Below are 25,448 nucleotides of genomic sequence, written 5' to 3'. Positions count from 1 at the left end.
TATGATCAGCCAAATTCTTATTTCGGCTGTTATATTGGTACTTTTTATGAGACATTCCATTTCTTTTACAAACTTTCTTCCCCCATTGCCTCCTTTAGTACTGAGACCGTTTACTGTGCTGAGTCATTTCCACTCCATTAACTGGGAACCAAAAGCTATCAAGTTGGGCTTGGCTATCCTTCCCCAGCTAGTCAACACAAAGGTCGGTGGTCAGCATCAGGATAAACTCAAAGAAGCCATGGCAGGGAGGAGGTCCCAGAAGGAGGCAGAAAACAGGTTCAATTCCAAAGACTCCACCAACCAGAACTCAAGCATTTAGACCAACCGCGAAGGCGGGGCCAAGGTTTGTCCTTACAGAAGCGACCTCGCTGGGGTTTCTGTGTACAGATGGAGGCAGAAAGGAAGGATCGGGAAGAGTAGGAAAGAGAGGGCTAGACTGGGTAGGACTGGAAATAGCTGGGAAGGAGAAGTAAGATAAGAGGCTGGGACTTCATCAACCGCCTCGCCTAACCTCACAGAAGAGAACCACACTGAATCAGGGAGCGAAAAGCAGGGAAAGTCGGCCCAAACTCCAGAAAGACAAGCTTAGAGAGAGGAGCAGGGGCATGGCCAGGAATCGGGGTGTGGCCAAAAAGCAGGGGCGGGCCTAAACCGGGAGGTCAAAGCCAGGAAGAAGCGCAGAGAGCCTACGTGGGCTTGATCCGGCTTTGGGGTCCGGATCAGAGCCTCTCCACCACCGCCTGCAAAGGCTGCAGCCCTAGAAAGTACAGGGCTAGGCCGAGCAAGCCGAGCAGGAGCAGCAGCAGGAGCAGCAGCCGCAGGAGCGTCAGCACGGTGCAACAGCAGGGCTGCGGGGTCGTGGCCTGCACATATCGCTCCACTGCGTCTGCGAAGCTGAACTTGTCCGGCGCGTAGCCAAGCTGAGCGCGGGCCTTGGCAATCTGGAAGGTGTGCGTCACGGTCATGCTGAGCACCTATGGGAGAGGCGGAGCAGCAGAGGGCTGGGTTAGTGGGAAAGCATCCTGTGCCTTGTTGATGGAAAGGGGAAGGGCAGTCTGCCTTTCGGTCACACGGGTTTAAAGACTAGTTGCGTCTGATTCCTGCGATGCCTTCCTGAGGAGGGAGGGGAGGCTTCCTTTCTGAGATCTTTTTCTTGGAGGGCGCCGCCTCCTCGATTCCCTTTCTGTATCTCACCCTCAGGCTCTGCTAAATTTTCACCCTGTTTCATTCCTCTTCTCTACTTCTCTTCCTAGCTTAGCCTCGTTCTGGACCCCTGGGGGCCCTTAAATGCATTCTTGAATGCCAAGACAGGCTGAAGGCTTCCTGCCTGTAGTGGAATGCGGTTCTCCAGAAAAACATCCCCAAAGAAGGATGTTGGCTTCCTGTTGCCAGCTCAAGGCCAATGGTGGACAGGACCTCCAGAACAGCCTCCCTATGCTCTCAGCTGGTTAACTAAGTGACCCTAAGAGAGGAATTCAATTACGAACAAGTGATTCCTCCTCTTTAAGTCTGAGCTGCATTTCCCCTGCTGCCAGTTGGCCTGAGGCCCACTTTCTTCCAGGGCAATAAATGACAACTATCGATGGTAGAACTCCCAATGAGCACGGGTGTGGGCCGTTATACTCTTTTGTCCTCTGCGATGGCACTATTTCCTCTTAGCATAATTGGACATTGAATTTCAGAGGTTAAGTGACTTGCCTACGGTCACATAGGAGATCCACTTTAGAAAGTGGCCATATTCTTGGTCGTGTTGGGGTCTGGTGATGCTCTCCCACCTGGCTTGTTATTCTCTAGCTGGACTTTGGCTTCATGATTCTCCCATGGGGGCCAAGCCCTGGTCTGGGGACCCCAGAGAGGGAAATAGACTAATCCTTGCCTGTTTTGCCCCTGATAGTGAGTTCAGGGCTTGGAGGTATGCAGGTTAGTAAATATCCTAAAGCCAGCCAAGCAGGGAGACATAGCTGTGAGCTAGGCAAGCACAGAGTGGGTCCTAGCACAGTGTTCTCAGAGGTCAGGTTTAACCGTGACCTCAGGGCGTAGGTGCCTCTCCTGCTTGCTGGAAAATTCTTCCTCACATCTCTGGGTAATGCTTATCACCACGTTGAGTTGCCTGGTTTCTAGAACATTTTCCTCTTTGGACTGTGAACTTCCTGGGTGTAAGGATCAAGTCTTTCTTACCTCCAGTGCTCAGTGAAGTGCCTGGCACACAGTAGGTGCTCAAGGAATGAAAGGTTTTTAAATGCTAAAAAGCTGATTGGTGTCTCACAGACGGGCCAGCAGATGGCAACTGACCATAGCTCCCAAACGGCCCCAGACCCTTTGCCCTGGAGCCAAGAAGTTAACCCGCAAACCCACACTTCAGACAAGAGGAAGGGTAACCAAGCTCTTGCCTGACTACAGTTCCTGCCAGCTGTTTGGCCTTGTTGGTTCCTGGTATTTTACAAGCTAGTGGTAAAGCTTTAGGTCTGGATTCAAATCCCACCAGTACCTTGTAAGTGAATGATCTTGTGTAGGCAGCTTCACTGTGTTCACTATGTCTCTAATTTCCCCCTCTGAACATGGACAGGGTAATAGTTTCCAGCAGCGGTGAATATCAAGTGACATTAAAGGACCGTCATTATCCCCCATCGACCTGGAAAGGGTGTAGGCTGTAGCTTCTCTGAAACATTCTCCATGCTCCCACTTCCTTTCATCTTAAGGAGCAGTGAACTTGCCATCCTGAAACTAATTCCAGTGTGGTGTGATCTTGCATAAGCCACCAGTTTCTCCAGCGCTCGGTTTCTCATCATAAACTAAAAAGCACAATCTTTTTGCCCTTGCTAATTTAGCACTAGGAGGAATCAAAGGAGAGAGGCCCCAAATACCACCTGCTGCCTTACTGTTTATTTTATATGCCCTGCCTGAGTGCATGCATGTGCATTGTGTGCATGCCGGAAGAGGGCGTCAGATCCCTTGGGACTGGAGTTATGGATGGTTGTGAGCCACCATGTGGGTGCTGGGAATCAAACTTGGGTCGTCGGAAGAGCAGTGAGGGCTCTAACCTGATATGTCCTTTCTCTAGCGCCAAGATGTCCTCTTTTTGGATGGTACATGCTAAGCAAATATAAAACCACACACACGTCTGCTAGTGCGATGGTGCACACATTCCAACCTAGCACTCAGGAGGAAGGGGCAGGTGGATCTCTGTGAGCCGGAGGCCAGCTCACTCTACATAGTGAGTTCCAGGATATACAGAGCTGCATAGTGAGACCTGTCTCAAAAAACAAGACAACTCCCCCAAACTATGCACCATAAGTATGCGAATGGTATTGATATTCTATACATAGAAGGCATTTAATACACACTTAACAATAAGTAAATAAACTTAAATGATGAGCCTAGGGCCACTGGGGATTTGTGTGTGTGTGTGTGTGTGTGTGTGTGTTTGTGCATGCATATATATGCACATAAAAATTGTTGCTGTAAAATTATAAAAAGTAAAATGCTTTTATTCCGCACTAGATCTGGCACCCCAGTGCCCCAAGATATCTGGTAGATATTTTCATCTCAGTCAGCAAAGCGTCTCACCCACTTTGCTCCATCCCATATCACACTGCCAATGGCTTCTCTCTGAGCCTGGCAGCAATCTCCCTACCCATCTAGTTCCCAAGACAGGTTGCCACCATGCCAGACATGCACATCCCAACTCTGTGGTGGTCCAGCGTCTCTAGCCACCGCACTCTCTTCAACTTAAATCGCCACATGAAAGAACACACAACACTATATATAACCTCTGATCCAATTGATAAGATATAATTGCCTACCTAAACATACAAAGTCCCGTACACATCCATCCCTTAAGAATAATCATAACAACCTGTAAATGTGCAGAGAGGAATCTTTACATCCGCTTCCATGTTCTCTCGGTGGCTTCTCTCTCGCGCCTAGATTGGGCAGATCTACCACTACACTACCCTGTTCCCCAGCTGTGAAATCCCTTATTACTTGCGGCTTCTCCATGCCAGGCACTCCAGCTCCCTCTTCCTCCTTCTCCTTCAGCCCCTCAAACTTTTCATTTTACAGCAACATATACATTCAGAGTTTGGTTCAAAAGAGCGCCTGCTATGGGACCTATCTTTGGGAGCTCTGGCTAGAAGATAAGCCACTTACAGCTGGAATGACAGCTATGAGGTAGGATTTTGGAGTGGTCCAATTTTCAGTTTGTAATACAGTCTGAGCAAAGACTTAGTTGGTAGGGAGCGTTAGAAAGGAATGGGCTGTAGTTTCGGGTCTATATGGAAGGTTCTGGGACCACAGAGAAGAATCGTGTGACCGAGGTGTTCAGCAATGGTGGAGATGAGGAGGGGAGGAGGACAGCGCAGAGCTGGGATTCCCCCACCCCTCAGCACCCCACTTACCTCACTGCGGGTGAGTAGTGGGGAGATGGTGCAGATAGGTCTCAGTGCTAGGTGCAGAAACTCCATCACTGCAGCTGTGGGGGAGGGCGGGTGAGAAGGGCTCCGGACAAAGCCACTGGGGCATCGTTTGCTTTGCTAGGAGTCCCTTACAGAGGTCACTGGATTCTTTAAGTCGGCAGCATTTGCTAGGGGCCTGTTAGCTAGGAGATATGTCACAGATGGCACCAAGTAACAGTGATGGTCTGAAGAGTGCAAGCAAATCTGAGAAGGCTCAGGAATTTCTGTTTTCTCAGCCTCTCTTTAATGACATTTCATGCACTTGTTTCACGTATGTGTTTATGCCTGTGGGTGCATATGTGCCATGGCACGTGTGTGAATCGTGCAGGACCACCTTGGGGAATCAATTCTTCCCTTCTACCATATGGGTCTCAGGGACTGAACTCAGGGGATCGGGCTGGGTGGTAGCACCTGGTCTTCAAGTTCTCTCTTTTGAGGCAGGATTTTACTGTGGAAGACCAGACTGGCTTCAAACTCTCTAGGTAGCTTGAGCTGGTCTTGAACTCATGATCCTCCTGTCTCAGCCTCCCAGGTGCTGGAGGCACCACACTTGGCCCTCTCTCCTATTTTGAGATGCTGACTTTGGAAGGAGAGGGAGGGGTTGGAAGTGCTTCTCTGCCACTCCCTCTGTCCTGACATCATTGCCTCAAGCAATGTGAAGGTGCACCAAGACGCAAGTTTACAGAGAACTGTATTTATATACAATTCTCCCAAGTTGTCATCACGTGGGCTACAGGTCAGTCACTGTGGCAGTGTTATACAGAAGTCGCCCACCTGGGTAAAAAGTTTACAAGTCTTTGATTTCAATAATATCCCCAATGCCTTTAAAAAGAATAGGTCCAGACTCTGATGCACCAGGAACACAGCCCTTTGTGACTTGAAGACCAGCTAGCTGTTCCCTTGGGCAGCTCACCCGAGGCCAGACGCCTGCTTGCCTTCTTACTAGGCGGCCAGCAGAGGGCGGCAGCAGAACACACTTTCTTGGTGGGGTGTGACCAGGGAGTGGGAGCAGGTACTGACATGCAGGGGGGAGGGGGAGAATCCAAGGTCAAAGTCTCCACACACCCCCCAAAGAAGCCCTAGTATCAGATGACCTTGGAAGAGGGGAAGCCTCTGGCTTCCTCTGCCTTCCAGCTAAGTCTAAGAGTCAAAGCTGCCTCTCTCGGTCACTTCCCCACGTCTGGCAGGTCTGAGCCCCAGACTCTTCTTTTACAACAGTCACTCCAGCCTTTTTAGAGGCTCAAGTTTAAGCGGGTGGGCCTAAGATCAATGTAGCTGTAGCGATATTGAGACATTTGCCTCTCTGAGTGCTGGGTCTGGCTGGGCGTTCCTGAACAACCTATTTAAATTCCATCATCTTCACCCATGGCAGGGCCTCGATGGCCTCATCCTAGTCCAGACCCTGGCACATGGGTTTTCATAGTCATGCTTCCTTACCTGTCAGATACACACAGGAGGTCGGTACCTGGATCCAGGGCTGGCTGTACCCCAGCTTCTCAAACTGCAAGGGAACATGGTCTGACATGAGAATGGGTTGTTTAGGCTGGTGAGGGAAGATTGCCTGTATTCCATATCCTGCTGGCAGGGGACCCACAAGCCCAGAGCCCAGAGAGCCCAGAGAGACAGACATCCCCCCTCCGCCTCCCCCAAGCCTATACCAGGCCTTTGTTCTTGTTTTTGTTTTGTTTTTTGTTTTTTGTTTTTTTGTGTGTTTTTTTTTTTGCTTTTATTTTTGTTTGGAGACAGGGTCTCTCTATGTAGACCAGCTTGACCTCAAATTACAAAAATCTGCCTGCCTCTAACTCTTGAGTGCTGTAATTAAGGGCATTTACACTATGCCTGACATCATCATCACCAGTACCATCACCACCATCATCATTACCATCACCACCATCATCATCACTTTGCACACCAATCTTGAAATGAGATCTACTCTTTGGTCAAGATAACTCAAGTTAAAAACATAGAACAAATCTTTTTCTTTCTACTGTGTGTGTGTGTGTGTGTGTGTGTGTGTGTGTGTGTGTGTGTGAGAGAGAGAGAGAGAGAGAGAGAGAGAGAGAGAGAGAGAGATATCAAAGACAATTTGTTGGAATCAGTTCTCTTTTTCACCATGTAGGTCCTGGGGACCAGGCTAGGCAACTCTGGGACTCTTCATCTGCTAAGCCATCTCTTATCTTATTTATTTTGTGTGTTTAAAAAAAAGATTTATTTATGTAAGTGACTACACTGTAGCTGTCTTCAGACACACCAGAAGAGGGCATCAGATCCCATTACAGATGGTCATGAGCCACCATGTGCTTGCTGGGAATTGAACTCAGGACCTCTGGAAGAACAGCCAGTGCCCTTAACCACTGAGCCATCTCTCCAGTCCTATTTTGTTTTTTTCAAGACATGTTTTTTTCTTTCTTTCTTTTTTTTCCAGAGCTGAGGACCAAACCCAGGGCCTTGTGCTTGCTAGGCAAGCGCTCTACCACTGAGCTAAATCCCCAACCCCCAAGACATGTTTTTTCTGCATAGCCCTGGCTGTTCTGGAACTCTGTAGACCAGGCTGGCCTTGAACTCAAGAGAGCCACACCTGTCTCTGCCTCCTGAGCTCTGTCTGAGATAAGGTGTGAGCCACCACTACCAGGCATGGGGCAGGGTTTTAAACTTAGAATCTTTCACATCATTTAGGTTTTTTTTACTATATCCACCGACACACGAACCTGTATCCAGGTTCTTAAATAGAATCTGATTTTTTTTCCCTTCTAGAATTGACTGTACTATTAAAGAAAAATAGATAAAACTCAGCAAGTGTGTGGAAGGCGGCGGTGGAAGAAACAGACAGGCAGGGAGTAGGTGGAGCTGTCCACCTGGATAAAACCTCTTAGTTTTAGTCAAAGCTAAGCTAATAAAGGCTGGCAGGCGGGAAAGAAAGGGGGCGCTCCCCACTGCTGGGAGACAGGAGTCCTGCAGTCTCCGGAAAACACTCTGGCAGTTCTTCAATGGGAAGTTAAGCCTGGAGTAACTGGTTAGCCTAGAAATTCCACGAAAGCACACAATAATGTAATCCCAGCACGGTGTGTGTGCATGTGTGTGTGTGTGTGTGTGTGTGTGTGTGTGTGTGTGTGTGTGTGTGTTTGTGTGTGCACTCGCATGTCCTAAGGAAGTTGTCCTCTGACCCTCACAGGCATGTGTATTTACATACATGTACACTTGTTTACACAGGTGCAGCCATACACACATTAATGTAAAAGGAAAGGAAGTCTCTACCTGATACAGGTAACAGCATGGATCGACCTTGAAAACTAAAGGGGGGGGGTTGGGGATTTAGCTCAGTGGTAGAGCACTTGCCTAGCAAGCGCAAGGCCCTGGGTTCGGTACCCAGCAAGCGCAAGGCCCTGGGTTCGGTACCCAGCAAGTGCAAGGCCCTGGGTTCGGTACCCAGCTTGAAAAAAGAAAAAGAAAGAAAACTAAAGGGGAAGAAGCCAGACAAAAGGCCACTCCTCTCAGGAAACAGCCAGCATGGGCAGAATACAGAGCAAGACTCACACTGTCTGTGGTGGGTTGGGCTTGAGTGTAAATCGAAGTAGGGCCTGAGCCAACAGGTACAGGCCTGTTTTGCTTCTCTGAAGATGAAGACCTACTTTAAGGTCAATTATGGTGATGGTTATAAACTCAGAATATGATGTTAAAAAGAAAACTATATTGAATTGTATCCTTTCTGTAGATGAATTACATAGCTTATGTCTGAATAAAAGTGCTTTTGAACTTAAAAAAATTACAAAAAAGACCTCTACATGTAAGAGTGTTTATTTTTAAATTTTTTGTTTTTGTTTTATGTTCATTGGTGTTTTAACTGCTTGTACATCCGTGTGAGGGTGTTGGGTCCCTTGGGTCAGGAGTTACAGATTGCTGTGTGTACCGTGTGAGTGCTGGTAACTGAACCCACTCGCCAGCCCTCATGCAGGGCTGTGTTTTGCTTGTGTGTATGATTGGTGCTTGTGGGGGCTGGGAGGGAGCATCAGATCCTCTGGAACTGGTGTTACAGAGTTGCTAGCTGCCATGTGGTGATGGGCCTTAAACCCAGGTCCCTGGTAGAGCAGCCAGTGCTCATAACCACTGAGCCCTCTCTCCAGCCCCTGAAAAACACTCTTTAACTGGAACAAACCACAGCTGCCTTTGGCACAGCAGTACAAGATACCCCTCTACCTGTAGCCTGGGTTTCTGTGCTCACTTTCCACATGGGCCTGGTCCAAAGGAGACTGTGGGCTGCTGAGAGAGGTCAGGGTTCTCAAAGACCAAACTCCTCCCTCCAGGGTGGTGACCACCATACCGACCAAGGGATTATAAGCAACCCTCCTCCACTCAGTGGTAGGTCACTTGTTTCAGCATGGGCCCTGGGTTCCATTGCAAAAAGAAACGACAGAAGACTCACATGACCAAATCAGGAGGCAAGTTAGAAAGTTCTGTGACGAAAGCAGGAGCACAGGGTACCACTAAGGGGAAGTCACAGCCCAGCATCAGATGTCCCCAATGCCACCCAGGCATTGGACAATATGACAGCCTTTCTAAGGCAAATTCTCGGGTTTGGTGGAAGGAAAGGATACAAGAACAGAGGGTGGGACTGAGAGTCTCACTCAGGCTGGGGGTGGTGGTGAGGCGGGGAGAACACTTACCAGTGGGGCCATCCACTCAAAGAGGTTGACACTCTCCCCGTCATGGATGTAGTATGCCTGCCCGCTCTGAGGGTGACAGGAGGGAAGAGGTACAGTCAGATGTCTGCCCACAGCCCAACCCCCTCTTCTCATGGCTCCCGGAAGCTGTTTCAGCCTTCTTGTCTTCCTGAGCAGTTCTGGGAAGAGACCTGGGCAACACAGGGTACCTCTCTATGAAGGGCTGTAACTGGCTTGGCAGAAATGACGGAATTCTAAAGAGACATTGACATTGTGGGCCAGGTGTCCGTCAATCTGACTATCATACTATTCAAACAATGGATCTACCCGGAAGAAAAAGGGAATTTCTTTAGGGATCTCCAGTTGGAAAAACGGAAGGGCCCTAGCCAAAGGGAAGTTTATCTCCTTTCATTCAGTTGTAACAACTTCTCAGACCTAACAGTTGAGGACCAAGCCCACTTAGTGACCTCAAGCAGGACCATGGAGATGTTCATATTCCAGGGACTCTATTTAAACTTTAATCTCACTTCAGGACACCAAGACAGACAAGAGGGGATCACTGGGTCCTTTTGCCTTTTTTTTTTTCAAGACAGGATTTCTCTGTGTAGTCCTGGCTGTCATAGAATTCCCTCTGTAGATCAGGCTGACCTCAAACTCATGAAGATTCACGTGCCTCTGCTTCCAGAGTGCTGGGATAATTTGATTCTTTTAATTGGCTTCTAAAGGACTGACTTTGGCTTCTTGGGGTACAGACTGTGGCCCCGAGTTTGGTAAGGGCAGCCACACTGATAAGCTGTGTGACTCCGATGGACTCCCTCAACCTCACTACTTGAGTTTCTTCAGCAAGATGAGTATTGTGAAGACACAGGCTTCAGCTGGAAGCTGTGATGTCATAGGGTCACCGTGAGGAGCTAATTATGCTGTCTGACACTTCTACCCAACCCAGTGAACCTGGGCCTCCTGTGGGCTCCTCCTTGCTGCAACCTGGGGGTTGGGAGGGAAGGGATGTCACAAGACACTCACGGCCACGTAGCCTTTAGCCAAGGTGAGGCCCTCAGCCGCCCGCATGTGTGCCTGCACCAGATTCTGCACGTGGACCCAGTTCATGTGCGTCCTGCGGTCCCCAAACCGGAACATGAACAGTCTCTTCTTGATGTGGCTCTGGCATGGGGGAGAGGTGACAATGCAGACTCACCTGGGTGGCTTTACTATCTATATACATGCTCACAGGCCAGACTCCCAACTCCCATGTCCCAAGTCCTCGAGCCATCTCTGCTTGGTTGTCTCACAAATGACCTGCGGCTGCCTTTGAGCTTTTATTTTGAAGACTTTCTTACCTGTTTTATATGTGACACATATAAAACAGATCTTCAGCCACAGCAGAAGGGGACAGCAGATTCCATTATAGATGGTTGTAAGCCACCATGTGGTTGCTGGGAATTGAACTCAGGACCTCTGGAAGGGCAGTCAGTGCTCTTAACCACTGAGCCATCTCTCTGACCCCACCTTTGAGCTTATCTTTTCTTATACATTCAAACCAGCTGTAAACCCAGATGCCGTGACTATTATGGCCGTTCAGAAGAATAATAGTAACTATAATAACCATAAAGACCACTTCTCTCCCTGACTGCCAGCCTTATCTCACGCCTTGGGGACTACGGCAGCTTCTGAATGCATTCTACCTGAATGATGGTTGTCCATTCACTCTGCACCGCCATTTCTGGCCCTGATCTGATGAATGCAGAAGGCTGTGACGATAAACACTGAAGGGCAGACACTGCCCAAAGCCCTTCTAGACTTGGCCCAGCTCCTCTACAAGTCCCTCTAGGGACCCTCTCTCCTGCTTGTGCTGCCATGACTCCAGGCTGTCTGTCTCTTCCTGATCAATCTTAAGGCTTTCTGGGAGTTGCCCCACTTGGAGCCTCTTCTTGGCCTGCTTGCCTCCTTCCTCCCTTGGGAGGTTTAAAACCTTGCTTTCTCTCAGGGGCTTCTCCAACTTCCCCAGAAGCCCAATCACCTCACTCCCATCAAGTTTTTCTTTCCTCTCTTTGGGTTTGGCACCTTCCAACACTCTTTGTAACTCAACGTGTATTTATTTTAGTCTACAAGACCACAAGCCATATAACGGCAGAAGTGTTCTGTTCTGTTTACTGATCTGTCCCTGATCCAGAACAGTACTGAGCACACAGTAGTAGTTCAGTAAGTATATAAATGGGGAAAAATCCCTGTAGTTGACCTAGTATCCTGTAAGAACTCAGCAGCAGGCCTGGACAGCACTCCCCAGACACCCTTTCATATCCCCATGGCCTTTTATATCCTCCTCTGTTAGTTCCAACCACATGAACCTCTTGTTGATTACATTAACCTTCCTCACATTTAGGTCCATGCTCAAGCTACTTCTCTACTTGGCATTCCTTTCCTCTGCTTACCTTAGCTCCTCTTGGGGAGCTCAGGGGGATCCCTTTTCCTCCTTCCAAACACCACGGGCATCCCTTCCCGTGCATCCAGGAAGTCCTCCTGGATGTCTCCTGCCAGGCTTATATTCTCTAGTGTTTCTCTACTCAGCCCTCACTGTGCTGAAGTTATGACTGAGCAGTCTGTCTCCTTGACCAGGCTGTGGATGTGAAGCCTAGAGCCCCCTGCAGCCATATTCTCAGTACCCAGATTTCTCTAGAGTTTTCTGGCATACTGGGACGAATGACCCAGGCCTCAGGGCACCCACATGAGTCTTTCTGGGGTCTCCCCAGCCTGAAATGAGGCCTGGATGGTACACTGAAAGCTTTGTGCCTGGTAGGGCTGAGGGACTATGGGCTGGTGGGCATCAGGGTGACCTTCGAGCATAGTCTCTGGCTGGGGCATGGCCTCTAGACAGATGCAGTGACAGAGAGCTGCAAAAGTCCAGTCAGCATGCCCATCGCGTCAACCTGACTCCTGCCTCTGGGCACAGGAAGGCTGGGAGGACCTACCGCCACCCGGGGCAGGTGTTTCTGTTCTTCAGGACCATAGATCCCTGGGGGACGGAGCACACAGGTGCGGAGGGTGCCTCCTCCTGGGACAGAAGAGAGGGTTGTCAGGGGCCTGTAGAGGAGCAGCACATGGAGGTGGGGGGGCCACAGCCAATGAGGATGGGAGGCCAAAGCCATCCACATCTCCCCATTCTGTCTAAAAGGCCCAGTATATCTTGTGCTGAAAGCAGTCCCGTTTCCTTGGGGACCCCCCTGCCCACAGAGGTCCTGTGGGTGGCGTTCGTAGGATGTTCTCACCTGGAAGTTATCTCTCAGCATCATCAGGATCAGGACCACAATCCCTGAGGACATCAGCCCCTACCAGTCTTTGTGTTACTCAGGATCCATCCTTCCTAATCCAGAGGGCTGGTTTTTCCTATGAATCTGTTTTCTGGACACTTCCATTGTATGTTCCCTTTCCCCACAAATAAGCCAGGGTCGGAGCCTTCCATCTTCCATCACCCTTCCCTTTACAAGGAAGCCCAGTGTCATGGATGATAGATTGATCTCCAAAAAATAAGTTTGTATTCCAAACCTGCCAATATGGCTGTGTTTGGAAAAGGGCCTTCAAGGTTGTAACTAAGGATATGGTGAGCTGAGATCACTGTAGATTTCCAGCTGGGCCTAATCCAATTACAGGAGCCTTAAAAGAGACCAACAGAGGAAAAGGAAGCCATATAAAGGTGTTCAGGGGCCATCCAAAGCTGGAGGAGACAAAGAGGACCTCTTCTTTAGAGTCTTCAAAGGAAGGTCGGCCCTCTACACTAGCTAACACCAAGACTCCAGGCTCCAGCTTTCAGATGGCAAGAGAATGTTCTAAGCCACCGTGGGAATTGCAGGACACTAACTCAAGCAGGTGCAAAAGGACACAACACACTGACAAGGCACTGTGACCTACTTATTAGGATTCTGGCAGCCAGTCAAGTGAGGGCCATCTCAGGACTAGCCTGGATTACATACCACGGTAATCACCTCTGGTGACCATGGCTGTCTTCCTGGAAGGCAGGTGTCAGCTGAGCTTTTCTGTGGCTTACAGCTAAGTTTAAACTCTGGGTCCCTGGGGGCATGGTAGAGGGAGGTCAGGTTGCAGCCAATGGTGGCTGGAGGGACACTGGGCAGCCACGTCAGAGAGGGGCAGGCCTAGGGTATCCATGACTCTTCTGAGCACTGGAAGCTTGGGTATGTGCATATAAATAATTCCCGGCCAGAAGATTAGGTGTCTGGCCTGGCAGTAGGTGAAAAGGGCTGTGCCCTGGCACAGAAGGGAGTTCAGCTGCATCAGATCCTGGGGCAACACTGTGTATGCACAGCAGGATCAGAGGTCAAACACTGACAGGCTAGGTAGTGAAAGCAGGAATATTGTAGGGAAGAGAGTCCACGTGCAGAGACCTGGTTTGCTGCCTCTTGAGTAGCAGCACAGTGGGTCAGGCCTAGTTTCTGGTGCTCAGATGCTGCTGGGCTTGAAAGTCCAACTCTACCACCCAATGCTGCGCGACTGCAACGCCAGCTAACGAGTCTCTGCTTCCTTATGTGTAGACCGGAGGCTATCATTTCAAACCTCTCTTGTCCTCCAAATCCAACTGGTTCCCACGTTTGTCTCTAATTTTGGCACTAGAGAAGTGGAGTTATTTCAACCCCAAAGGGATTGCATATCAGATAGCCTGCATATCAGATATTTACATTACAATATATAACAGCAGCAAAAGTACCATTAAGAAGTAGTAATTTTATGGTTGGGGGTCATCACAACATGAAGAACTGCATTAAAGGGTCTCAGGTTTAAGAAGGTTGAGAACCACAGTACTAGAGGTTGAACACAGGCCCTATGCTGAGCAAGCATTGTCTCTGAACTATTTTGCTTTTCTTTTTGTTTTTTTGAGGCAGGGCCCTGCTATAGAGCCCAGGATGGCCTTGAGCTCACTCTGCAGTCATAGCAAGCCTTGAACTTGTGACCCTCCTTCCTCCACCTCCCGAGTAGCTGAGACGACCGGACTTAGCCACTAGGCCCAGGTAGATGAGACCACGTTGGCTGGTATCTTTTAGCTTCCAAATTTCAGAGAGGCGGTAACAGTGACTTAGGACAAGCAAATTGTCTGAATGGATTTGGCTCCTGTGCAGAAGACCAGGGATGCCTAAATTCTATCTCCCCCTCAGGGATGACATGGAGTCAATGAACCTTTTGCATATGAAATCAGTACTCGAAATAGGGCCTGACGTGAAGAGCACACAAGCAGAGCGTGGACCATCGCTGTTCTATTGTTGCTTCGTAGCCAGAGGAGGGAACGGAGGGAGACAGCTGAGGTGGATTCTTTCTGGAATGTTACTGAGGGTGAAGTGCAAGAGCCTCCTCCCACTCGAGTGGTCCCCTCCAAAGAGCTATAGCTCCTTGTATATTTACAATGCTAAGGAAGAGGCTAAAACTAAACCCCCTCCCATGAGACAGCGCAGAGCAAGTGTCAGGGTCAGAGTCTTCCTCAGCAGGCTGCGAGCCTGAGATCCTACAGTGCAGGCTGTGTCATGGTTGAAGAGTCTCGTGCAGGTGCTCAGAACACACTGACGGACAAAGGCCCAGATCAACGGGGACTGTCACTCAGGAGGATATGGGACCTCAGACATACATTTCAGAGAGGCTGCATTGGGCAGGTGTGTTTGCTATAAGCATGTCCCCATGGTACTTACCTAGGAGAGGTGTCCCATTGGCCATGAGAATCAACTGGTCAGCGATGGCTTTGGTTCGAGAGTAGTGGTCCATATGCTGCCAGGGGACAAGGAGAGCAAAGCCACCAAATGGGCTCGGTGATACTGTTGGCAATGTTCATACAGCTGGGTGTGGCCAGCCCTATGGCTGCACAGTCCTAGCTCAGGGAGGCACCTGCCAGTCTGCAATGTCTGGCCTGTGACACTGATACTGGATATAGGCTGGGTGATCGAGTCATATGCCGTTCTTTGGTGTTCCCATGGCATTTTTGTACCCAGTCTCATTTGCTGCTCTCTATGAACCACCTCCATGCTGCTCTCAGACTGAGATGAAGAAACAGAGGTTCCAAATTCGTGACACACCCTGTTACAAAGGTGAAAGGTGCTAGGCTGGGTGGGGCTCAAGGCCAAGTCTATCTGGTTTTGAAGCTTTCGAGGGCAAGACAAGCTAAGACGGGAGAAAGTTTGGACCACTAGTGTCTGGGAGTCCAGCCAGCCGGGATGCACCTGGGTGATAAGATGGACCTGACTCTACCCATGTCTGTCCTTCGGGCAGCCACTTTCAGGCCTACCACCCTGCCTCTCCTCTCCCAGAAGTTGGTACCTTGTCCAAGGGGAAATATGGGATGGAGTCCTCATTGCCTTGCTCTATGGGCTTCCCACCAAATGTCACGTTGACTGTGCTGGTGTATACGAGCCTTGGAACCCGCCGACGGACGCAGACTGCAGGAAATACACACACACACACACACACACACACACACACACACACCAGGCAGATTGTGAGCTTGCTAAGGAGGCAAATCCACCCGTTTCTATCCAGTCTTCATCTCCCGTCCCATACCATCAGGGGTCTCCCAGAGAATATAGAACTGCCTGGGAGGAAAAAGCCTTTTCCCTCAACTTGGGATGCAGGGGCCAGGGCTTCTTATTCCTGGTGTGACTTTGTCCCCCAGGGCCACTCTGTCAGGGGCAGGTAAGAAGAAAAGGCTCACTTGGTGGGACAGATAAAAAGGGTGTTCTAGAACTGGGGAAGTACAGGTCAAGGTTGGGTGTATCCAGAGAGCCCACCAGGGATCTCCTGATGTCTCAGTGGCTTTCCTCAGTTTCCTCTTCAACCCTGAGTCCCCGGACATGCTAAGACTGCTGGTGTTCAAGTGGGTCTGTACGCAAGATGGTCCACCTCCCACTGGCCTCAGTTGATACAAGCTAGGTAGGCAGGGGGTCCTGCCCCTGTGGTCCCCTCCCCAACTCCCATCCCGGAGCCAGGCCAGTGGCAGGAGACAGAAGAGGAAGGATCACACAGCAGGCCACACTACACTCTGAGAACCTACCATTAATCACCAGTTTGGTGCCTCCGACATTTATAGACTCAATCTCCCGTTTTTGTAGCTAAAAAACAAGAGGGAGATAGGAAGTCACGTGCTGCCTTCTGTTCTTGTGGCTGAGGACAGAGGCTGGGCTCAGGGTCACCAGGACTCTCGCTGAGGAATACTTGGCATATAGGGTGCAGGGGCTGGCATAGAGTTGGGCATAGATAAGTAACTTCAAATTTGGATCATTTTCTGCCTCCTCAAGTCTCCCCTTATCTGAGACAAATGTGGCAGTATGGTCATGTCCTAGATAGGGCACAAGAGTATAAATAAAGAAAGGGGCTGCAATGGTGGGTCCTGTGTGTCAGGCACCCAGCAAACAATACAATCTAGACCTCAACACCACTGGGAAAGGTGACATGCTGTGTTAATTAATGAGTGAATTAATTTATCTGTCTTTGCAACAGTGTGTCTCATGTTGCCAGGCTGACCTCACACAAGTTATACAGATAAGGCTGACCTTGAACTTCTGATCCTCCTGTTTCTACCTCCCAAGTGGACTATAGGTGTGTGTCACCATACCTGGCTTCTGTGGTGGGATCTAACCTATGGGGTACATTAAGCAAGCATTCTACCCACTGAACTGCATCTCCAGCCAAAAACTATTTCTATTTCTATTGTGGTTTTTTTTTTTGTTTGTTTGTTTAATGGGGAAGCAACTACAATGTTAAAAATAATTCAAATAGTGAAAAATATACCTGGAACCTGCAGAGATGGCCCAGTGGTCAAGAGTACTAGCTACTCTCCCAGAGGTCCTGGGTTCGATTCCCAAGCACCCACATGGCAGTTCACAACTGTCTGTAAATCCAGTTCCAGGGGATCTGATGCTTTCTACTGATTTATTCAGGCACCAGGCACACTTGCAATGCACAGACATATGTGTAGGCAAAACACTCATAAACATTGTTTTTTTAAAAAGACTATCTAATGAGGAGGAAAGTTCCTTCATACTCCTGATGCCGAGTTTCCCTCCATCCTCTCCAGAGGGAACAGCTGCTAACAGCTTCATATGTTTGTACAGAAAACCTATATTTGACATTATCATATATCCTAGCTTTAGAAAATTTATCATATTTTTATTTGTTTGTTTTGTATGTGCCTGTGTGTGTCCATGTATGTGGGTGCCATGGTACATAGGTAGAGGTCAGAGGAAGGTTTGTGGGGGTCAACTTTCTCCTTCTACCATGTGGGGTCAAACTGAGGTCATCAAGCTTGGCAGTAGGCACTTTAGCTGGCTAAGTTGTTGTCGTCATCATCATCATCATCATCATCACCACCACCACCACCACCATCATCACCATTACCACCATCACCATCATCATCACCATCATCATCATCACCATCATCACCATCACCATCATCATCATCATTATCATCATTGAGATAGAGTCTCTCTATTTAGTCCTGGCTGGCCTCAAACTCAGAGATATTCCTGCCTCTGCCTCCAGAGTGCTGGGCTTAAAGGTGGTTGGTTGAGTTATCTTGTTGGCTCTTAGCTTTGCTTTTCCTTTTTAGGGTAAGTAGGGGAAGCAAACGTTATCTTAAACTTTGGCGATTGCTTGGGTGTCCACACTTGTGTGTCCTCTCATTCTTTTGAATGGCTGCACATACAATTTCATTATATGTCTGCTTCCTCTTACTTTAATAACTAGTGGACCACGGTGCTATTTCTGGTAACTTGTTATTAGAAACAATGCTATGAATATATAAATAAAAATGATCTGAGTCAAATGGAGGACACTTTGGTAGACACAGCTACAGTGTTCTTTAGAGTTTGTGACATAAATCATAGAGGTGTCCTCCCTTTCCTGATGAAGAAGGAGCAGCTCGGAGGTTAAGCTGCCCTTGATCACACAGGTGGAAGGTACCAGACCTGGTATTTGATGTCATGGATGCCCAGTCCTTCTCTAGAGGAGGTGAAGAGCAGGCATCAGAGTGTGTGGGTAGATGGGACTTGGACACCACTCAGCCCAGCTCTGGGTGTACACGTGGGTCTCACCTTCTCTGCCCCAGACATGCCGTAGGAGGCCACGTGAAAGACACAGTCCACCCCCTGGAAGGCTTGGTATAGGGCTTCTTCATCTCGGACATCAGCCTAAAACAGAAGTAAGAGGTTCAAATCCAAGGCAGTGATCTAGCCCTAGCTAAGCATCTGGTGGACCGGGACTCACTAACCCCATAGACTGGTGCCCCATTCATTCTGCTTGAGCCCAGGGCTGGCCTGGCTGCTTCATGCACACTGTCTTATGGACTCCCTCTGTAAGATGATGGAAGCCCTTGTAAGATGTTGTGATTACTGTCTCTTTCTGTGGAGAGCAACCGAGGCTCAGGAAGGCACAGTTATAGCTGGGAAGCGTAAAGCTGGGGCTAAGGATGGTAACATGGTTAGGAGGGCAACCATGCTTTCCAAGCAAGTCTGAAGATCCGACTCCTGGAATTCACATAAAGCTGAATAGGATGGCTTGCATCTGTGCTCCCAGTATGAGCAGTGAGATGGGAGGTAGAGAGAAGGGAAGGTGGAGACAATTACCTGGAAACTCGTAGGCTAGCCAGACTGGAGTGTACAGCATGAGAGCAGAAAGGAGTGGCTGGTCCCACTCATTGTGGTGGAGGGAGAGAAGTGACTCTGGAAAGATGTCCTCTGACAAATGTATGACTGCACTACATACATCACTCACATATATACATATATCACACAAAAACATCACACACATACACATACTACACCCGTTACACAATGCATTCCACACATACATCAGTCACACCCATGCATATCACATACATACACACATATCCTCCACATATACACAAATATCACACACAAATACATCACATACATACATATACACTACACCTGTTACACAATGCATGCCACACACACTAGTCACATGGATATACATCACATCCATCCATATTCCACACACATGCACATACATATCACACACATGAACATTACACACACATGTCACATATGTATCATGCATATATCATAAACACATCACACACACATGAACATTACACACACATCACAAATACATGAACATTATAGTACATATCACAAACACATGTACATACACATACACACATGAGCATTTACACACATATCACAAACACATCATACACACATGAACATTACACATATCACAAACACATGTACATACACATCACACACATGAGCATTTACATACACATCACAAACATATCACACACACATGAATATTACACACACATATCACAAACACATGCACATACACATCACACACATGAGCATTTACACATACATCACAAACATATCACACACACATATGAACATTACACGTATTACAGACACATGTACATATACATCACGTAATGAATGGTACACACACATATCCCTCACATATCACACACATATCCCTCATACACTCACATTACAAGCCCCACGCACCTACACACAATGATAACAAAATCTAAAAATAAAAGAGAATTGGAGGTAAATTTGGCTCCAGAGTCTGAATCTCAAACCCCACTGCTGGTTCACATCTATGCCTCTGAGCTCTGCCCCCAGCACCGTCACCTCTGGCAGCCCCCACCCACCATGATCCCCATCTGTGTACCTGGATAAACTCAGTTCCTGAGGGTAGTGGCCACTGGGGTCTGCGGAGGTCAAGCAGGATGACAGAGGCGCCTTTCTTGGCCAGGCTGGAACCCAGGCTGAAGCCCAGGTAACCTCCTCCTCCGGTCACCAGAACCTTCTGTCTGGGAGCCTGTGTGTGCTTGGCTTCAGTCTTCTGCTGTAGTGCTGGTACTGTGGCTCTCACTGATTCACCGGGGTTAGAGCCAGTCCCAGAGCCTCGTCTGGTTCCAGGTCCTAGCCCCAGCCCAGGTAATGGTGCAGCTCCTGGACTAGTTACTAACTCACTTACTGGTTGAGGTACTGACCCAGCTCCTGGCTGAGATACTGAGCCAGCTCCTGACTGAGGTACTGGGCCAGATCCTGACTGAGGTACTGGGCCAGATCCTGACTGAGGTACTGGGCCAGATCCTGGCTGAGGTGCTGGTGCAGGTACTGAGTCACATCCTGGCCTCAGTCCAGACCTAGCTCCTGGCCCAGGTAATGACCCTGTTCCTAGCCCAGGTCCCAGAGAAGCATTAGGCCCTGAAGTAGTACCAGGTCGCAGCCCAGTCACAGAAACACTACTAGGCTGTGGCCCAGACCCTGGAACAGCACTAGGTCCAAGCCCCGGCCCAGGCCCAGGTCCTGGAATAGCCCCAGGCCCCAGCCCAGAGTCCAGAGCCACTCCAGGCCCTGGCCTAAGGCCTGACCCTGACTCTGAAGCAGACCCCAGGCTTGAGGCCCCTCCACAGGCCTGGCATACAGGGTATCCCTTCTCGCCCTGGCCTGCAGTTTGACAGGTTTCTAGTGGGGCGCCCGCAGGGTTGGTCTTCATTCTCTATGAAGCCGTGCAGCCTAGAGGCTGTCCACCTGTGAAGAAAACCAGAGGAATGTTCTAGGCTCATCCCAATGCTCATGTTACCAGGTTTGTAGGACTGAAGGGAACTTTAGGAAAACTTGGGCCTCATCGATCTCTCAGAGCTCCAGACTCTTTCAGAGCCTCAAGAACCTCCATGTGGCTGCTGGCTCCTTAAGGAGTCAGAGAAGGCAGCCTGTCCTTTGACCTCATAGCTGGGGGACCTGAGGCTCAAAGTCATGCTGTGTGACTCAGATGTACACTGAGAACCCCTGATTTCCCCCACAGGTCCCATGTAGCACCAGAAGGAGGCAGAGTCAGTCATACCTATGGGGCCTTACACACTGGGTGTGGTGCTCTGAACTAAGCATCAGGAAGGCAAGGGTGGGGGAGGAAAAGGAAAGGGGGGAGAAAGGAGAGGCAAGGAGAGAGAGAAGATGAGAGGAAAGAGGGAGAAGAGGACGGAAATAAAGGAGAGGCCAAGAGGAGAAATGGGGGAAAAGAGGGGGGAGAAAAGGAAGAGGAGAAAGAGGAGGAAGTGGAGGAAGAGGAGGGAGAGGAGGGAGAGGAGGAAGAGGAGGGAGGGGAGGAAGAGGAGGGAGAGGAGGGAGAGAAGGGAGAGGAGGAAGAGGGAGAAAAGGAAGAGATGGGGAAAGGGAGAGGAGGAAGAGGAGGGAGAGAAGGGGAAAGAGGGAGAGGGGGAAGGGAGGAGAGGATGAGCAGGATAAGGAAAGAGAGGATGGAGGAGGACTACATGGGACTTGAAGGGCTAAGCCCCTGGAAAACTCTTGACTCCCAGGTCTGCAGCCACTCCCCATACCAGGTGCTCCAGAAGCAGCTGGCTGACACCATGTGACCTAAGCCCCTTGCAGCCTCCTCGATCAGGTGGGTAGGCTCCAGGGACAGGCACTGAGAATCCTGTCCTCCTCATTCTAGACCTATAGCTAACTCAGGCTCAGTCAGCTGCCACAGTCTTTCCTTATCTGCTTGAGCGTCAGGCTGGACCAGGGGCCAGGTCAGACATCATAAAAGCAATGGCTGCACTGTAGGTCTTCTGTGTACTAAGGTATACCTTACACAGTGCATAATGGCTGCTTATCTATGGAGTGGCTGAATGACCAGTGAGCTGTTGCTTGTGGCGGTTACAGGACAGGGGCCATGGTAGTTATTAGAACTATGGCTGTGTCTCTTCTGTCATTATCCTGTTTGTTTTGGGACAGGAACAGTCATGTCCCACATAGGTGGCAGGAAGGGTGTCTCAAACTAGAGTTATTACCGAGGATGTCTAATTCCCCAGTCTACCCTTCAACCAGGAGACAGGATGTAGTTTCAGAGTGGAGCCTCCTCTTCCAAGGCCTAGATGACTCTTCTAAGAAAGGGTATATGTATGCTCCTGTTGGCAAGGGCTGGATGTGCCCTTGGGTAAAATGCTCACAATTTCACTGTGTCTCAGTATCCACAGCTGAAATGGACCCAGATCATCTTGACTGCTCTGTCTTCCTTATACAGTGGTCCCAAGAGAGCAGATACCAAAGCCCTTGCAAATCACATCAATGTAGGTTGCATGAAGGGTTTGCCGACTGGTGTGACTCAAGCCTTGAACAGTGCCTGGCTAAGTACTGGGGGGATAAACTGTCTGTTCCTCAGGGCAACAATATGGCTAAGCCAGGACTAAACCTGGATACGGCAGTACAAAATTCTCCTGGCAATCCTGAGTACAAGCTACTGTTCCCATTACCCAGAAGTGGAAACTGAGGCCCAGAAAATATCAGAGATTGTGAAAAAAATTATACAAGGTTGGCTGTGCTGATGCACACCTGCAATATCAGAACTTCAAAGGCCTAGGTAGAATTACCAGGAGTTTGGGGCCAGCCTGGGTTACATAGTGAGTTCCAGGCTAGCCTGGGACACATACAGTCTCAAAACCACCAAATGACAAGGCCAACCAGCTGACTCATCTCTGCAAGCCTGGGCTACATGAGTTGGTTAGTTGGATTCATGAGGAGAGTAGAAAGAGTTGACTTCAGAAAAGTTGTCCTCTGACCTCTAGACATGTGCTGTGGCAGCGTCCTGTCACCCACCACACACACACACACACACACACACACACACACACACACACACACACACACACACACAGCAATAGTAATATAAAGATAACAAAACCCAACAAAAAATAAAAATAGTTAAAGTACTCAGTCCTTAATCCAGGTCCAAGCGACAGCACCGAATCTGTTTTACAAAAGGCAGAGACCCAGGGGGAAGCCCCGACCTCCTGGTGGCTGAGCAAGTGCTGCACGCAGCTTATAGATTGGAGGCGGGGGAGCAGATCGCTATCCCCTCATCCTCTTCACCCTCTGAACCCAGCCACCACATTCTGCTCTGTACTCACCTGGCTCGGGCTTCTGCAGCGCTGCGTGCACCCAGCGCCTCTTGGGTCTCCGCGCCAAGGCAGACACCACTTGTGTGGCAGCCGCTGGGCTGGCCGGGGGACTGCCCGGCCCCCGCTGCCTCCGCCCCAGCCGACCCGCCCTGTCGCCCTGTCGCTCTGCGCTCTCCAGCCTGGAGCCTCGCAGCCCCACTCACCTGAGAGTGAGCAAACAGTGACAGGGCTGTGTTTCTGGTGGAGAAAAGGGGGCAGAGGAGCTGCAAGTCTGAACTGTCCTGTCTGCTCTACTCACCAGACACCGTTCTTCCATACCGTCCTGTGTCCCTTTTTCTTCTTCATTTCAACTGTTCCCTCATCCAGCTCTTCAGCCTTGTGTGTGTGTTTGTGTGTGTGTTGCACACACGTGTGTGTGCGTGGATATATATACATTCCTTTGTAAACCTAGGTGTCTGTAGTTTCATGGTCTCTACATCTGCCTTTCAAACTTCCATCAATCCATCTTTTCTTCAGTTCACCTCTTACCTTTCACTTATCCAGTCCAACCTTCCATCTGTCCATCGCTTCTGTCCAAGAGAACTTCCATACACCCACTTACCATTCTTACAGTCTTTTACCCCCTTTTCTGTGGTACTGCAGATCAAACCCAGAGTCTCACACATCCTAGAAACGTGTCCTACCTTACAGCTACATCCTCAGCCCCCCACCCCCTCACTTTTTACTTACTTTCTCTGCAGCCCAAGCAGGCATTGAACTTGTGATCCTCCTGTCTGTCTCTCAAAGAGCAGGAATTAAGCCTATACCCCCAGGCTTGACTCCACTATTCTAATGGATGCTTCTTTACTGGTGACCTTTCCTCTGTGCGAGGGACCAGAATGACTTTCCCATCACTGGAGAACACATATTTGAGAGAGTAGCAGAAGGGGCGGCATGTGTCGAGCCCCTCTACATCTGCTAAAATGGAGCAACCCCGCTGGGGTAGGGAGTGTGCTGCTCACTTTAAGTCTGAGAAGGGCCACAAAAGACTCCCCACCTGCATGAACAAATTCTGAGATCATTAGGTAAAGGACGCAAATCACAAACTCTAGCCTGCTTCTGCCATGTGCCAGACGGTAGAGCGTCCTCTTCAATCTCCACAATTCTGTTTTAGCCGCATTTTAGAGGCAGAAAAACAGGTTCAGAACCGAGGCTCAGGGAGTGGAAGGTACAGGCCTTGGGTCCTTAACTGGTTTGGCCTCTTTTCTGTTACATTTATGCCTATGTGAGCACATATGTGTGCCACAGTGCACATATGGATGTCAGAAGATGACTACAGCAGGAGGTGCTTTTGCCTTCTGTCATATGGGCTCCTGGGACTGAATTTAGGTCATCAGCCTTGGTGGCAAGCACCTCTGCCTGCTGAACTATCTTGCTGGCCTGTTGCCACTTTCTTGCTGTGTGTCTTTGGGCCATGGCAAGGCTTAGCTTCCTGGTCCACACACTGGAAAGTGTGTAGTTTACACTCTCAGCCTATGGCTGCTGTGCTGGAATATGTGCAAATCTTAGAACATGGAGCTGATCAGCTCTTGCTCACTTAAAGTACCTGTTATCGTTATATGCGAAGGTGGGGTTCAAACGTCAGGAGCACTTCTCAAGCCTTGGTGTCTTTTCTGACCCTCCTTCATAAGAACAGCCGGACCACAGAACTCCCTGCTTAGCTGCTAGTGTTGGCTGGATTGCAAAGACCGCCACTACCCACAACTCTCATAGATGGTGATCCCTATGATATGCTGAAGCCCAACCCCTAGCATTTCAGAATGTGAGTAACTGAACACGGGATTAGTTCAGCAGGGGGTCAGCTCTCATTCCAGTACAACCAATGTCAAAATAACAAGGTAATCTGGGCGCAGACATGGCTGAAGGAGACAATCAGGTGGAGAATGGGGTTGTACTACTGAATCACAGGAGATATGGGAAGCAAGAAACCTGGACCAGATCCTTCCCAGTGGCTCTGTGGAGCTCAGCTCTGCTAAAACCTGGATCCCAGATCTCCAGGCTCCAAAACTGGAAGATAATAAGTTTACACTGGGAGCTGGAGAGATGGCTCAGTGGTTAAGAACACTTGTTGCTCTTGCAGAGGACCTAGGTGTGGTTCTCAGCACACATATGGTGGCTTACAACCATTCATCCATAACTCCAGCTCTAGGGGATCTGATGACCTTCTTGGGCATAACATGTATATGTGAGATGTGTGTATATATATATATATATATATATATATATATATATATATATATGTATGTGTGTATATATATATACACACACAAAATACTCAAACGATAAATAAAAATAAACCTTAAAAAACCCTTTAAATAATTTAATAATTTTGCCAAGACACAGCTTTTGTGTTTATTTTTCAGGCTGGTTTTGAACTCCCTGTGTAGG

The 25,448-nt window shown here is 49.1% G+C and overlaps 1 protein-coding gene across 1 annotated transcript; it reads right to left on the bottom strand.

Moving 5' to 3' along the window:
- Positions 1 to 25,292, bottom strand: Sdr42e2 (short chain dehydrogenase/reductase family 42E, member 2). The gene is made up of 12 exons (XM_039101193.2): positions 23,031 to 25,292; positions 19,784 to 20,652; positions 18,187 to 18,282; positions 16,149 to 16,206; positions 15,419 to 15,537; positions 14,797 to 14,872; positions 12,079 to 12,161; positions 10,136 to 10,273; positions 9,116 to 9,181; positions 5,892 to 5,955; positions 4,398 to 4,471; positions 1 to 974 (listed from the first exon to the last, which is right to left on the bottom strand). The coding sequence occupies exons 2-12, from the start codon at positions 20,615 to 20,617 to the stop codon at positions 720 to 722; spliced, it is 1,863 nt and encodes a 620-aa protein (XP_038957121.1). The 5' UTR covers positions 20,618 to 20,652; positions 23,031 to 25,292; the 3' UTR covers positions 1 to 719.
- Positions 25,293 to 25,448: the final 156 nt, after the last annotated feature.

Source organism: Rattus norvegicus, chromosome 1, assembly GCF_036323735.1.
Source record: "Rattus norvegicus strain BN/NHsdMcwi chromosome 1, GRCr8, whole genome shotgun sequence".
Classification (NCBI taxonomy): Eukaryota; Metazoa; Chordata; class Mammalia; order Rodentia; family Muridae; genus Rattus; species Rattus norvegicus.
This window is presented reverse-complemented; position numbering and strand designations above follow the sequence as displayed.